Source organism: Chelonia mydas, chromosome 7 (genome assembly GCF_015237465.2).
Source record: "Chelonia mydas isolate rCheMyd1 chromosome 7, rCheMyd1.pri.v2, whole genome shotgun sequence".
In the NCBI taxonomy this organism is placed as follows: domain Eukaryota; kingdom Metazoa; phylum Chordata; order Testudines; family Cheloniidae; genus Chelonia; species Chelonia mydas.
In genome coordinates, this window is record NC_057853.1 from 79,022,784 (window position 1) to 79,037,116 (window position 14,333).

The 14,333-nt window shown below is 38.2% G+C and overlaps 1 protein-coding gene across 3 annotated transcripts in view; it reads right to left on the reverse strand.

The window, feature by feature from the left end:
* CTNNA3 (catenin alpha 3) overlaps positions 1-14,333 on the reverse strand; it is an 891,674-nt gene that overhangs the window by 403,873 nt on the left and 473,468 nt on the right. For all 3 annotated transcript variants that reach the window (XM_037904831.2, XM_037904833.2, XM_043550666.1), the window contains exons 8-9: positions 8,244-8,324; positions 1,752-1,904 (exon numbers count right to left, since the gene is read on the reverse strand). In XM_037904831.2, the coding sequence (XP_037760759.1) occupies positions 1,752-1,904; positions 8,244-8,324 (234 nt within the window). The remainder of the gene's footprint in view (positions 1-1,751; positions 1,905-8,243; positions 8,325-14,333) is intronic.

The following is a 14,333-nucleotide window of genomic DNA, read 5'->3' on the forward strand; positions in this document are numbered from 1 at the left end:
GCCCATAAGAAAATAAGAAACTTATAAGAAAAGATCTATATAGGCAAACAAACAGGTTAACCTTAGATGTATCTCATGTACCTGTTATGTACATCAGTTCATTGCCAGGACACTTCTGTGGTTGACTCATGTACCTGTGGTCAGAACTTCACCTTAAACTCTATTTTCAGCTCCCCAAATACTTGGGGTTTTCCGTTGGACCGTTTATCTGTGCAAAGTTTATCTGTTCAAAGTGCATTGCCCTCAAGCTTTATGCTAACTTGCTGAAGCTAATGTTTTACTGGATACAGGCCTGTAGGTTTCTTGCATTACTGGTGAACATAATGCAAAGCAATAAATATAATAAAGGCAAGCTAGCCCACTGAGCTACAGTAGCAGGGGATATAACAAAGGCAAACTAGCCCACTAGGCTACAATCTCTAGCTTTTAATTTTATTTTGTAACATATGTAAAGAAGGTTTCAGAGTAGCAGCCGTGTTAGTCTGTATTCGCAAAAAGAAAAGGAGTACTTGTGGCACCTTAGAGATGAACAAATTTATTTGAGTATAAGCTTTCGTGAGCTACAGCTCACTTAATCGGATGTAAAGAAGACTTTCTAGTGAATTAGAGAATGGTACATCTAGCTTTACTTCCTAATTACAGGAGTACATGAAAAGAGATACAAATAAAATATCCCAATTCCTCTTTAGCCATGTCTTCTTTTTAATCATCTGCAGATCAGGCACGACTAATGATTTGGTTCTGAGACAAACAGTTTTACTGAATAATTTTTAGCCACACAGAAAAATCATTGATTTTTTCCCCCAAGTTTTACATCATTGACATTGGATAGAAAAGGAAAAAGCAGCAACTTACCTATAACATGCATCTGAGATTATATTGCTTTGAGAACCCCAATTTGGGCATTTCCAGTGTTTTTAGTGTTTAAAGCCCCAGTGCTGCATACCCACAAGTAACTTTATCCATGTGAATAGTCCCTTTGAGTACAGTCACTCATGTGCATAGTGTTTACAGGATTGGGTCTCAAGGTCCAAAACAATTCTATTCAGCACATTTACCAAGTAATAGAAAACAATGTTCTTACCTTTTATATATAAAATTATTCCACTCTGAATAAAATTAAAATTATTTTTGCATCTATTTGAGTATATTTTTAGGACCAAATCCTGTAAACTAGTACACACAGACAGATTCTTATATCTGCCCCAGGCTCCACACAACCACAGGCATCTACCCACCATGGATCGGTTTTCCAGGCTTTAAACTGTGGGTCAAGTAACAAGTCCTTGATCAGGAAGCTTGATTATACATTTCACATTATCCTGCATGTTAGACACATTAAGGGTGAAACAGTTCGCAAATAACTAACACTGACTTGTGGCTTCCAACAGTCCAGGTAGTAGAGTTCCAAAATATTTCAAGTTATTGTTTCTTATCCTATTAGCATCTGATCCTACTCCTACTGAACTCCTCTTTGGGAAGCCTCCCATTGATTTAAAGAGGGAAGAAAATAACCCACTAGTTTCCATTGTCATGAAATCTTATATGAGGCCAAGATCACATAAATCCAGATCTTAGAGCTATGCAGGTAGTGAACAAAGAAAGCATATGTTGTTACTGAATTTAGTCACTGATGCATTTTGCTGAGTTACTGTGCGTAACTATGTTATCAAATCAGGTAGAAAAATGTAGTGCAGTATGAAGTCACTTATCACATATATTCAGTCCAGCTGCAGATCCATGAAACCTACCTCCACAAGCCTGCTGGTGTGTTCTTGAAATATAGCAGCATATTCCTTTATTTCCTTTTCTCTTCCATTTTTAGCAGCCTCAATGAGAACTAGAAGTGGAATAGTGGTATCCAAGAAGGAGTCTGAGACATGATCTATAATAGCTTTCCGAAGCTGAAAAATAAAGCATCATCTTCCTCTCAGCAGATTGTATTATACTCTGTATTACAGACCACTACAGTAATTATAAAAACGATCATAATTGAATAAGATCAATATACAGTAATTGCAATCTGAACTATAAATTATCAGTACTTCTATGAATTTCTTTGTATCCTATAAAAAGGGCAGTATATGAATGGAAATTATTGAAGCTACATGTCCATATCTTCTACATCATATATTTTCATAACCGTAAAATTACCCAGATGTTTTCTACCTTGTTTCAGGTCAAAGAATATATTTTGATTAGCTAAATTGTATGTGGCATGGTAATTATACCAATAAGATCACTGATAAGAACATCTGATAATAGATTAATACAGCAAGGAGAATAATAAACAAATCTGATGTCCAATTTTCTCCATTTGCATGAATTGTTCTTGAACTTCCATCTTAAATTATTAAACAAGTGTAGCATTCCAGTACAAATTAGTTCTCTTAAATTAGATTTCCTATAATCTTATAACTGACGTTTGGGAAATTACTCAGAGGATATTTTCTAGGTTCTAAATCTAAATGAGTTCATTGTAATCATACACTCTAGGAAGTACACAAATAAAAGCATTACATGGAATATAATTAACATTATCAATTGTATTAAGTTCCCCAGTGCAAAATATGTACTTATTTGTTCTAGCCCCTGTTTATCAGTACATATAAAAATGCTGATACTAATCTAGAAGACACTGATTGTAACAGAAAATAAAAGCATCTTAAAAGTAATAATGAAGTGAAAAGGCACTAATTGGTTTGCTCCCAAAGGAAAATATTTTTATATATCATTTTAGTTCCAATGTCCCTCTGGGAAAAAGCTCAGTGCAGGTAAGCACTCCTACGGTTAGGCAGATATGAAAAAACAAAGCCTTTCTGATGTTACTCTCTCTTTATATGGGGAAATCTGTGCTTGCAAGGCAAGGTTTGGATACAGATTCTACTACTTAGACAAGTATTTTCCAATCTAAAGTCCTCATCAGATACCTAAAGTCAAAGAAAAGCATCCAATTGACTTCAATAGGCATTGAGTCAGACTCTGACATTCCTGAAAAACATTGTTCAAGCCATTTTTGGAACTTTTTGCAAATCTATTTTAAACTAGCTTATCACCTAATATACATTATAAGATCCCAGATCAATGGGATGCTGCACAGACATAATGTCTACACTGCACGCTAAGCTCTGGTTCTCATTCAGGTTTTAGCCCAAGCCCCTCTTCCTTCCACACACAAATCACTCTGATCCAGGTCAGGAAGCACTCATCCTAGGACCCAGCTACGGGGGAGGATCAGACCCGAAGCCCTGCTGTGACTTGGGTCTAAGCCCTGTGTCATAAATATAAAGGGAAGGGTAACCACTTTTCTGTATACAGCGCTATAAAATCCCTTCTAGCCAGAGGCAAAACCCCTTCACCTGTAAAGGGTTAAGAAGCTAAGGTAACCCTGCTGGCACCTGACCCAAAATGGCCAATGAGGTGACAAAATTCTTTCAAATCTGGAGGTGGGGGGGGAACAAAGTGTTTAGTCTGTCTGTGTGTGCTTTTGCCGGGAACATATCAGGAATGTAAGCCTTACAACTCCTGTTAAGTTAGTAAGTAATCTAGCTAGAAAATGCATTAGATTTCCCTTTGTTTAATGGCTTGTAAAATAAGCTGTGCTGGAGGGAATGTGTATTCCTGTTTTTGTGTCTTTTTGCAACTTAAGATTTTGCCTAGAGGGATTCTCTATGTTTTGAATCTGATTACCCTGTGAGGTATTTACCATCCTGATTTTACAGAGGTGATTCTTTTACCTTTTCTTTAATTAAAATTCTTCTTTTAAGAACCTGATTGCTTTTTCATTGTTCTTAAGATCCAAGGGTTTGGGTCTGTGTTCACCTGTACAAATTGGTGAGGATATTATTATCAAGCCTTCCCCAGGAATGGGGGTGTAGGCCTTGTGGGGATATTTTGAGGGAAGACGTCTCCAAGTGGTCTCTTTCCCTGTTCTTTGTTTAAAACACTTGGTGGTGGCAGTATACTGTTCAAGACAAGGCAAAGTTTGTACCTTGGGGAAGTTTTTAACCTAAGCTGGTAAGAATAAGCTTAGGGGGTCTTTCATGCAGGTCCCCACATCTGTACCATAGAGTTCAGAGTGGGGAAGGAACCTTGACACCCTGTCATTCTGAAGCTTGAATGCAGATCAAGCAACAGACCCCAGTCAGAAGGACTGCCTAGTGCAGCATGGACACGTTAGCATGGCTGTGAATCCTGGGTCCAGGAATTGTACACAAAGGTTTACAATGCAGTGGAGCTGCTCAAGCATGTGCTTGGAAACACTGAGTCCACAAACCCAAGTTCCACAGACCCCTGGTGTAGGATACATCTACTCTGCATACTTCTTTTGGTGGCATGTAATGTACATACTCGGGTTACCCCCCAGCATGCGTACTAATAGCAGTGCAGTTGGTGTGACACAGCTTAGGCGAGTAAAAACATGTCCAAAGGATTTGGGTATGTACCTGAGTACTCACCTACATGGCTCTCTTCTTGCCCAAGCTGTGTTCTTTTTAGCCATGCAGTGTCCCACTGCCTTAGGATGACCAGATAGAAAGTGTGAAAAATCAGGATGGGGATGGGAGGTAATAAGCCCCTATATAAGACAAAGTCCCAAATGTCAGGACTGTCCCTATAAAATCAAGACATCTGGTCACCCTACACTGTCCCCTCATTGCCAGAGCCTTCTTCTGCTATTTGAAAAGAGTCCGGAAACGGGAAAGGTTTCTGGTGGCTTTCCCCAGAAAGAATCTTGTAGCAGGGAGCTTCTGAAAACTTTCCCTACTGCTTCCCCCCACCAGAGCCTTTCACTGACACATAACACAGCATGGATGCAGCCTGCTTTTCACTTCAACATGTAGCTTCACACACACACGCTAGACGCCACCACAATCAGTGTGTCATGTAGAGGTAGCCTTGATGTGCAGTGTCAACATACACATAGGGGTCCAGCTTAGCAGATCCCAATGCGGTATTAGAGTCTCCATTTGCACATTCAGCACCTACCTACATTGGTTTATATTCCAGTTTAACAACTCAGAAAGGGAGAGTAAGAGTTTCAACAACAAGAGCAAAATACATGTAGACCCCTATCCTACAAAAACACATGCTTGACTTTAGTCATGTGGCTAGTGCCATTGAAGTCAGTGGATCTACTCATCTCTTTAAAATTAAGCATGTCTGTATGTTTTTTTAGGATTAGGGTCTAAGATATTGCTATTCCAATTAAATACACACCAATCTACTTCATTATTTTCTTTATGAAGGGAGAGGTCCTGAACTTGCCAAATTTCATTACAATACTAACATAAAAAAGCCACAGCAGCACTGTACCCATGGATGCTGTTTCATTTTCTCTGACAGATTTGTTTTGGCTCAGGTAACGGCCAAATCAGGAAATGCCATCTAAAAATGTGTGTATTACTTAAATTTCCACTCATTTTACTGCATTTCACTTGCATTGAACTAATGCATTCACAGGACAACCTGATTCTGCACCTATTCAAGTCAAAGACAAATCTCCCACTGATTTCAGCAGGAGCAGGCCCTTTACAGCAGGCCCTTTGGAGCTTGTCAGATAATATTTTAATAGGTGCACAGTTCATTCTATCATGTGATGCTGTACAAGAACACCACAAATGCCAAATTGCATACTAAGGCCCCAGTCCTGCATAACACAGATACCTGCATCAGTACAGAGTTTCACCACAGTTCCATTTTAGAAACAGGTACTATAATAACCCCGCCAATGCATAACATATCTGTAGCATCCAGAAAGTTAAAGCCAGCTTTCTAATCAACACTTTATTTTATCTCCTGTTGCATAATTCTTCTCTTTAGCTGTTTATTGATTGATTGGCTTAATTAATCTTTCATATATGGAGATTTTAGTTCTTGCTATATTTTGGTTCTGAGGAACTCTCTATCCTGAAATTCAGCAAAATGAAACAGTTACTTTTAAGAGAACAGAGCCACTGCCATGCCTTTTGTTGTGGTGTATAAAACTATGAAATATTGTTGCTGTGCTTTACTTTTGCTGAGTTATATATGGTGCTTGGATTTTAGAAACATAGTTCTTACAGCAACGCAGAAAGAAAGGAAACAAAATAATGGAAAAACAAGGAAAGGGATAAAAAGGTGAAGAGAAGGGAAGGGGAAAAGACCGAAAGGCAAAGTCCAGAAAATTATTTTGTGGTGTCTAAAGCAGTATCAATTTCTCTTCAACATGATCATAGCAAGCAATTTTTTCTATAGCTTAAGGGGTCTGTTTCTAACTCTTACCACCTATGAGGCAGAATCCCATGAACTACATTATAATATTGGCAGAAAGGCAAGCAGACAGACAAAGAAGAGCAAGCACAATCATGGTGGTGATTGTTACTGGGACAGTAAATGTATCATATTATATAGCGAAAGGGAAAGATGTGGCAGACGCTATAAGCAGGAGGCAGAGGGGTGACTTTTGGCAAACTTTTTTATTGCTGTTGTTTACGGTGTAAGGTTTTCCCCCTTATGAAGTATTTGGTGACTGAAGCGTCACAGGAGGCAAAAATGAAGATATAGAAAAGTATAGTTTATAAAATCTGTGGGTATACTGTCCTCAGAAGGTAAAGAAGGAATCTCAGCATGTGTGTGTGATGCTATTAGAACCAATGTTGTGATGAGTGTGGAAAACTGCTTTCTCACATGCAATGTTGGCAAAAGACCTGAAATAAACAGAGTAATTATTAGCGAGGGAATCTCTTTTCCCTGTTTCAAAAGGACATTGGCAATTAAATCTGCACTGTGTGCAGAAAAGTTATCAGTAGATAAGAGAAGGGGACAGACATGGGAACATCTGCCCTAAGATCCCTTCCAGAAAATAACTAAACAATAACCGTAGGCAAAACATCTGGGCAAAGCATAACAGATCATCCACAAGTCCAATGGGAAAGAGCTGGGATTGGGAGTATTAACACTGGCAATATTTCAAGATACATAGGAATCAGTATGCCATCATCCCTTCCTTTAAAACGTATACAGCTCTGCTAGTGAGGGAAGCACTGATCTAGGGTACTCTGCACACAAATAACAAATGATGAAAGTGCCATGAACATCTATGGCACCACACACATTTACAAATAATAATAAATAAAAGCCACAGGAAATATATTAAAATATTTTAACATGTTTAGAAATTCCTGGAATATACAATTCCAAAATGAGAGATACCCACTTTTGAATCCGTCTTTCCCTATTTTGTTTTTTCACTGAAGTTGGGTTTGTGGGATGGCTCATGATGTCCTACCAGCTAGCTGGTGACTGGACCAATGTGTCTATGATGGACATGTGTGCTGTGTTCTACATCACCTATCACTCATTAAAGCTAGTTTCAAACATAACTTCACTGTGTCGCCTTCATAAAATTTTGTGTGAAGTTGAAGCTCCAAAGTGATGGAAGCTGTAGAACACTAGAATATTTCATTACTCATGGGACAGAGTACACTATGGCCCTGATCTTGCCAGTTGAGTCATGTGGACCGAAAACCAGCTACTGGAGAAGTCCTAATTCCATATTTCATTTGGTCTTGTAGACCCTGAAACATCTTATGAAAACTACAGAAACAAACCAGAAAGTAATTATTTTTATCCACTTCATAGGAGCATTGTGAGCCATAATTAATGTTTGTCAAGTGCTATAACTGAAAAAAATTATTAAAGCCACACATTGGCAGAGGTAGGAATAAAACTCAGGATTTCATGCCTTCCAGCTCAAGCCTTATTCCTCCACACAGTGTAGTCACAAGGTAGACAGCACCATTAACCTCCTCCTCAAGCAGTTCTTATGCAACTCATAAGTATTAATATTCAAGCAAAAATGGCTTTTCAAGATTTGTTTTGTGGGCTAAATTCAGACAGACGAGAATAAGATATGTGAAATTTCATCAATCCTGTACAAAATTTCATAAAATCACTCCAAATTTCCAAATGCCATAAGAAGCAAATTTCTGTAAAAATTATACATTTATATGCATATATATATATATATATATATATATATATATATATATATATATATATGTGCACCCAGATCCACTTCTAGGGCCTTATTCATAGTCTTGGACCTTTGGGGGGTTACATATTTCTAACAACATTATAAATGCTCTGGATGAGAATTCCTCTCTCTTTTTAAAATTATAATATCAAAAGCAGGATATCAAAAGCAGGAAAAATTGTATTTAGATAAATCTGCTTTCCCATCATTTTGTCCCCAAGTTCTTTACCTGTCTGCGAAGGTTTCTTGTCTTCTTGCACATATTATCTATTGCTATATTCAGGGCATTACTCCTCTCTTTCTTGTCAGCCTGAAACAAACATTATAGAAAACAAAACTGTTACGTATACAGTGACTATTTAACATCTTTTAACAATTTCTCTCTCTCTGTGTCCCCAATCCAGAAATGCACCTAAGCACATGGATAACTAACTATGTGCTTAAATGCAATTAAGGTCAATGGGACTTAAACATGTGCTTAAGTGTTTTGCTGAATAGAGATGGGTTTGCATGTGTGCAAACCACCAGCTTACATTTTCAAGCATCAATGGCTAGTGTCATATAGCATTCAATATGATGAATACACACTTTGCTTATATTAAGTGGAAAAAAGATTACATAGATATCATATTTTTTATACTTTGAACTGTTGTACTATTGCTTTTTCAATGTTGCGATACATTCCACATGACATTAGAAGCACAGCACCGAATGTCCACTTCATTATCACCACACATATGTAAACATTTTGTTCTCTCATAGCAAGCAGTTTAAAAGGGCCAGACACACATGATACAGTTTGATAGCTTTTAAGTTATTTTAATCTACAGTATTTTTAATAATTCTATAGAACTGCACTGGTGAGTTGTTAAACGTAAAAGATGTGCAGTGCAAATTCCATTTATGTAATCTGTGCAAATTAGAAAAGCCTTTCATCTGACAGCACATAATGAAAAAATCATCGGAGCATAGAAGATATGGAAAAAGCCTTTCGATACTTTAGAGGGTACTGTGTGTGTCAGCTTCACACTTTTAGTATAGCGGTATTCTCGTTTTTGTTCTTCAAACTATTGCTGCTAGTGCAAAGTGGTTGGGTTATTATTAACGTCTGAAATTAGTAGTTGATATTTTTACTGTCTTAGCCAACAGTTACTCTATATAATTTTACTCCTAGTTTATTTTGTCTAACAATTACGTCATAGTATATATTTAAGACAACACATACAGTATGTAAGGTTGCAAGTACTCTTATGAAATTTGTTTCTCTAAAGGAATTTGACGTAGTTTACCAATCAAAGTTGTATTGTTCTAGTCCAAAAGAAAGACACACATGTATTTTCCCTACTCAGTTACTTAAAGTGAGCTGTAGCTCACGAAAGCTTATGCTCTAATAAATTGGTTAGTCTCTAAGGTGCTACAAGTCCTCCTTTTCTTTTTGCGGATACAGACTAACACGGCTGCTACTCTGAAACCTTAAAACATCATGAATACAGGTTTCCCTCAATATGTGAAATATTTCACGATACAGGGACAGACTCTGATTGATGTCAGTGGAGCTACACCAATGTATACCAGCTGAGATTCTGAACCATAGTATTAGTACATTAGCAACTCCATTTTATGTGGACCTAGTTGAAACTATCTCACTTTGAAAAATGGTATGAAGCATTTTCATTAAACTTTCTTAAAAGAAGTTTGTTTCTCTATATTTATATAACCTGATTATAAATACACATATACCGCTGTATATGATATATATGATAGTCCAACAGTGTATATACATACAAATAGATACATTTTCTATTACAAAAGAAGATCTGCCAATAGAAAAAAAGCACAATGCTTAATCAGTTTGGTACAGAAGAATGGAAATGAGAGGAAGAAAGTGTAGGGAAGCCTATTAGGATCAAGTCCTACTACTTTAAATGTTGTCACTGGATGTTACAAATGCCTTGAAATAACGGTCATATTCTCCACTGATTGAAAGGAACAATTCTTTTCTCTTTCCAGTATAAATAATCTATATTAGGGCTGTCTTTGACATTTTTCATTATTTCCAGCTATTGCAACAGCCTCACAATCAGAGTCTACAATCTTCATAAAGAGTGAATGATCAAAGGTAGCTACAATGCCATAGAAGTAATGTAACTAGATGCTCATATCAATACCTGTGTAGGTACCAAAGAAAATAATGATTCCTGTACTGCATTTAGCAATGCCACAATCAGCCCTGGCAGCAAAATTAATCCTTTCCTAACTGCTAGTTAAAAAGAAGCAATAAAAACATTTTGAATGGTATTTAGCTCAGCACATAGCTATGCATTTGCCAACTAAAGGGTGCAATAGCACATCACCACATCCTTTAAAGATTTATATAGAGAGGTGATTTTTTTTTAAGGAGACAGAATCAATGTCAAGTATTGGGATTTCTGAACTTTTCCAGTAGGATGTAATGTCAGAGGTGGTGAGTAATGATGTAAACTGGCTCCTACGATCATCTAGTTCTCTGATGCAGCTACAGCTAAATATCCTCCTCCATCGAAGAGATGGCATAAAAAATAGTATATCTAAAGAAAGTCCTTTATTTGTGAATTTACTGTCATGGGCAATGTCTGTTAAGCAAAGATAACTCTACATAAATTACTCTTCACCTTGCTTACTGCAAGGCTAAACAAATTATAAAATGCAGCTTCTGATTAACTTTATTTAGGTAACATGCATGGATATGTTCAAACTAATAAATCATCTTTCTCCAGTAGAAGAAAATTCTATTACTGCTAGGATAAATCCTTTATTTAAAAGTGTGACTTCTTACCTTACACAGTATTTCAAAACTGGGTGCTAATACTATTACAGTATGTGGGAGACACAAAGGTGAGCATAGGAAAAGCCTTAAACAAAAGGGCCCTTCTACAATGATGACTGCCCTTTAGCAACCCCAATTCATCCCCAGAGTAGGCACTTCCTAGGCACTAAATGAACCAGAGGTCCTATGTAAAAAAAAAGGATCAGGTAATTAAAGGCTGTATCATAATGCATGTGTACAAAACCACCAAACTAACCAAACATTGTATGGGCGATGTTCATTCTGACATTTTCTTAGGTGAAAGTACTTGACTTCACAGAACCATAAAAATATAGGGCAGGAAGAGACCTCGAGGGGTCATCTAGTCCATTGCCTCTCACCTATGCAAGACCAAGCATACCTAGACCATCCCTCACAAATGTTTGTCTAAATCGTTGTTGAAGACAGGAATTCCACATTCTCCCTTGGTAACTTGTTCAAGTACATAACTATCCCTATAGTTAGGAAAAACTTTCTAATATCTAACCTAATCTTTCTAAAGACTGAGTTGAGTGCTTCTTGTCCTACCTTCAGTGGACATGGAGAACAACTGATCAAATATATTAAGGGCTGTTATAAAGAGGACAGTGAACACTTATCAGGTACCCCCTCACTCTTCTTTTCTCAAACCTAATCATACCCAAATTTTTTAACTTTTCTTCAGAAATCATGTTTTCTACTTTTTTTTTTGCTTCCCCCAATTTAACAACATTTCTTAAAATTTCTTACCTAAAACTGGACACAATACTCTAGCTGAGATATCACCAGTGCCAAGTAGAGTGGAACAATTCTCTCTTGTGTCTTATCTGTCACACTCCTGTTAATAAACTCCAAAATACTAGCCTTTTCCACAACCGAATCATGTTATTGATTTATATTAAATCTGTGACCCACTATATCTCCCAGTTCCTTTTCTGCAGTACTGCTGCCTAGCCAGTTATTCCCCATTATGCATTTGTGCATCTGATTTTTCATTCCTAAGTATAAGTCTTTCTTGATTTCATCTTATTGATTTCTGAATAATTCTTCCTTTTGAATTCTAATCCTGTCCTCTAAAGTGCTTGCAATCCCTCCCAGCTTGCTGTCAGCAACAAAATTTATAAGCATACTCTCCACTCAATTACTGAAGTCCTTTTTAATAGTTAACTTTGTATTTCCTAATTTTGTATGTCTTAGTTTACTGATGAGAGCAGCCTAACTAACATTAAATGAAGTTTTTGCTGGTGAATTTCCTTAGGGTTTTTTTGTTTTTTAATAGGCAGAATTTTTTTCCCTTAGGTGCTTGGCAAGAGCTCACCTGAGCATGGTACAACATGGAGCAGGTTCACCAGAGGTTTACAAAATAACAAATTAACACTGAACTCAAAGCAGTTACTTGGCATTAAACTTCTTAATATAAGCAATAGTTCTTTACAGAGATTGAAAGCAAATATTTTCAAGGTTAGGCCCCTGACCAGGCCAGATAACTTGATTAGTGCAATAAAGGCTTCATTCCCTATCCTAGCTTCACTCAAAATTTGCCCCTAATAGAAGCAGCTAGCCATTTTTATCTGGCCTGCTGGTCTCTGTCTGTTTCTGGCCTTTCTAGGTGCTGGAGGACCAGTTCTTGCAGGTTCTGCCTGCAGCTGATCACGAGAGGCCTCACGAGGAAATACTTAAAGTCTGAACTTGCTGCTTTTTCCTTCTAGCAGGATACCTTCCTGGGGGCGGGGCTGGGCGAGGTGCAACAAGGCAGTGTGGTCTCTGATGGGGCAGCAAATGCCTGGTACATCATCATAGTACTGTTTACAGATCAATGTTGTCTTCAAAGTACATTTTATTGCCATTGTTATCTTTGTGAAGCTCCGTATTTTACCACTCAATGCCATGTTGACCAATGTATTGAAAATATTTAAATTATAGTGTAGTCAAACAAAACATGTTTAATGAAACTTCAGTTTTACTGTAAACTGGAAATGACTTTTTTGAAACTGTGTAACAGAAAATTGAGCTATAATTCAGCTATAATTCCTTGCTTTTTTGAAAAGGTAAATATTCACAAAGCCATAGCCTCAACTTTGTAAGAAGCAAACAAACAAATATAATTGAAAATGAGCGGGAATTTTCATGTAACCCTTTTTTAAAAAAGAAAACTAACGATTACCTTTAGAAAAGAAATAGTGTAAGTTACCACAGTACAAAGTCAGAAGCCATGCTGGCACATGATGGCATATATCACATTGGTAGATGCGCAGGTGAATGAGCCTCTGATAGTGTGGCTGATGTGACTAGGCCCTATGATGGTGTCCCCTGAATAGATATGTGGACACAGTTGGCAACGAGCCTTGTTGCAAGGATAGGTTCCTGGGTTAGTGGTTCTGTTGTGTGGTGTGTGGTTGCTGGTGAGTATTTGCTTCAGGTTGGGGGGCTGTCTGTAAGCAAGGACTGGCCTGTCTCCCAAGGTCTGTGAGAGTGATGGGTCATCCTTCAGGATAGGTTGTAGATCCTTGATGATGTGTTGGAGAGGTTTTAGTTGGGGGCTGAAGGTGATGGCTAGTGGCGTTCTGTTATTTTCTTTGTTGGGCCTGTCCTGTAGTATTCTCCTGGCTCTGTCAATCTGTTTCTTCACTTCAGCAGGTGGGTATTGTAGTTGTAAGTACGCTTGATAGAGATCTTGTAGGTGTTTGTCTCTGTCTGAGGGGTTGGAGCAAATGTGGTTGTATTGTAGAGCTTGGCTGTAGACAATGGATCGTGTGGTGTGGTCTGCATGAAAGCTGGAGGCACGTAGGCAAGTATAGCGGTCAGTAGGTTTTCGGTATAGGGTGGTGTTTATGTCACCATCGCTTATTAGAACCATAGTGTCCAGCAAGTGGATCTCTTGTGCAGACTGGTCCAGGCTGAGGTTGATGGTGGGATGGAAATTGTTGAAATCATGGTGGAATTCTTCAAGGGCTTCTTTTCCATGGGTCCAGATGACGAAGATATCATCAATGTAGCGCAAGTAGAGTGGGGCACTAGGGGATGAGAGCTGAGGAAGCGTTGTTCTAAGTCAGCCATAAAAATGTTGGCATACTGTGGGGCCATGCGGGTACCCATAGCAGTGCCGCTGAGAAGGTATACATTGTCCCCAAATGTGAAATAGTTATGGGTGAGGACAAAGTCACAAAGTTCAGCCACCAGGTTTGCCGTGACATCATCGGGGATACTGTTCTTGACGGCTTGTAGTCCATCTTTGTGTGGAATGTTGGGGTAGAGGGCTTCTACATCCATAGTGGCTAGGATTGTGTTTTCAGGAAGATCACTGATGGATTGTAGTTTCCTCAGGAAGTCAGTGGTGTCTCGAAGATAGCTGGGAGTGCTGGTAGCGTAGGGCCTGAGGAGGGAGTCTACATGGCCAGACAATCGTGCTGTCAGGGTGCCAATGCCTGAGATGATGGGGTGTCCAGGATTTCCAGGTTTATGGATCTTGGGTAGCAGATAGAATACCCCTGGTCG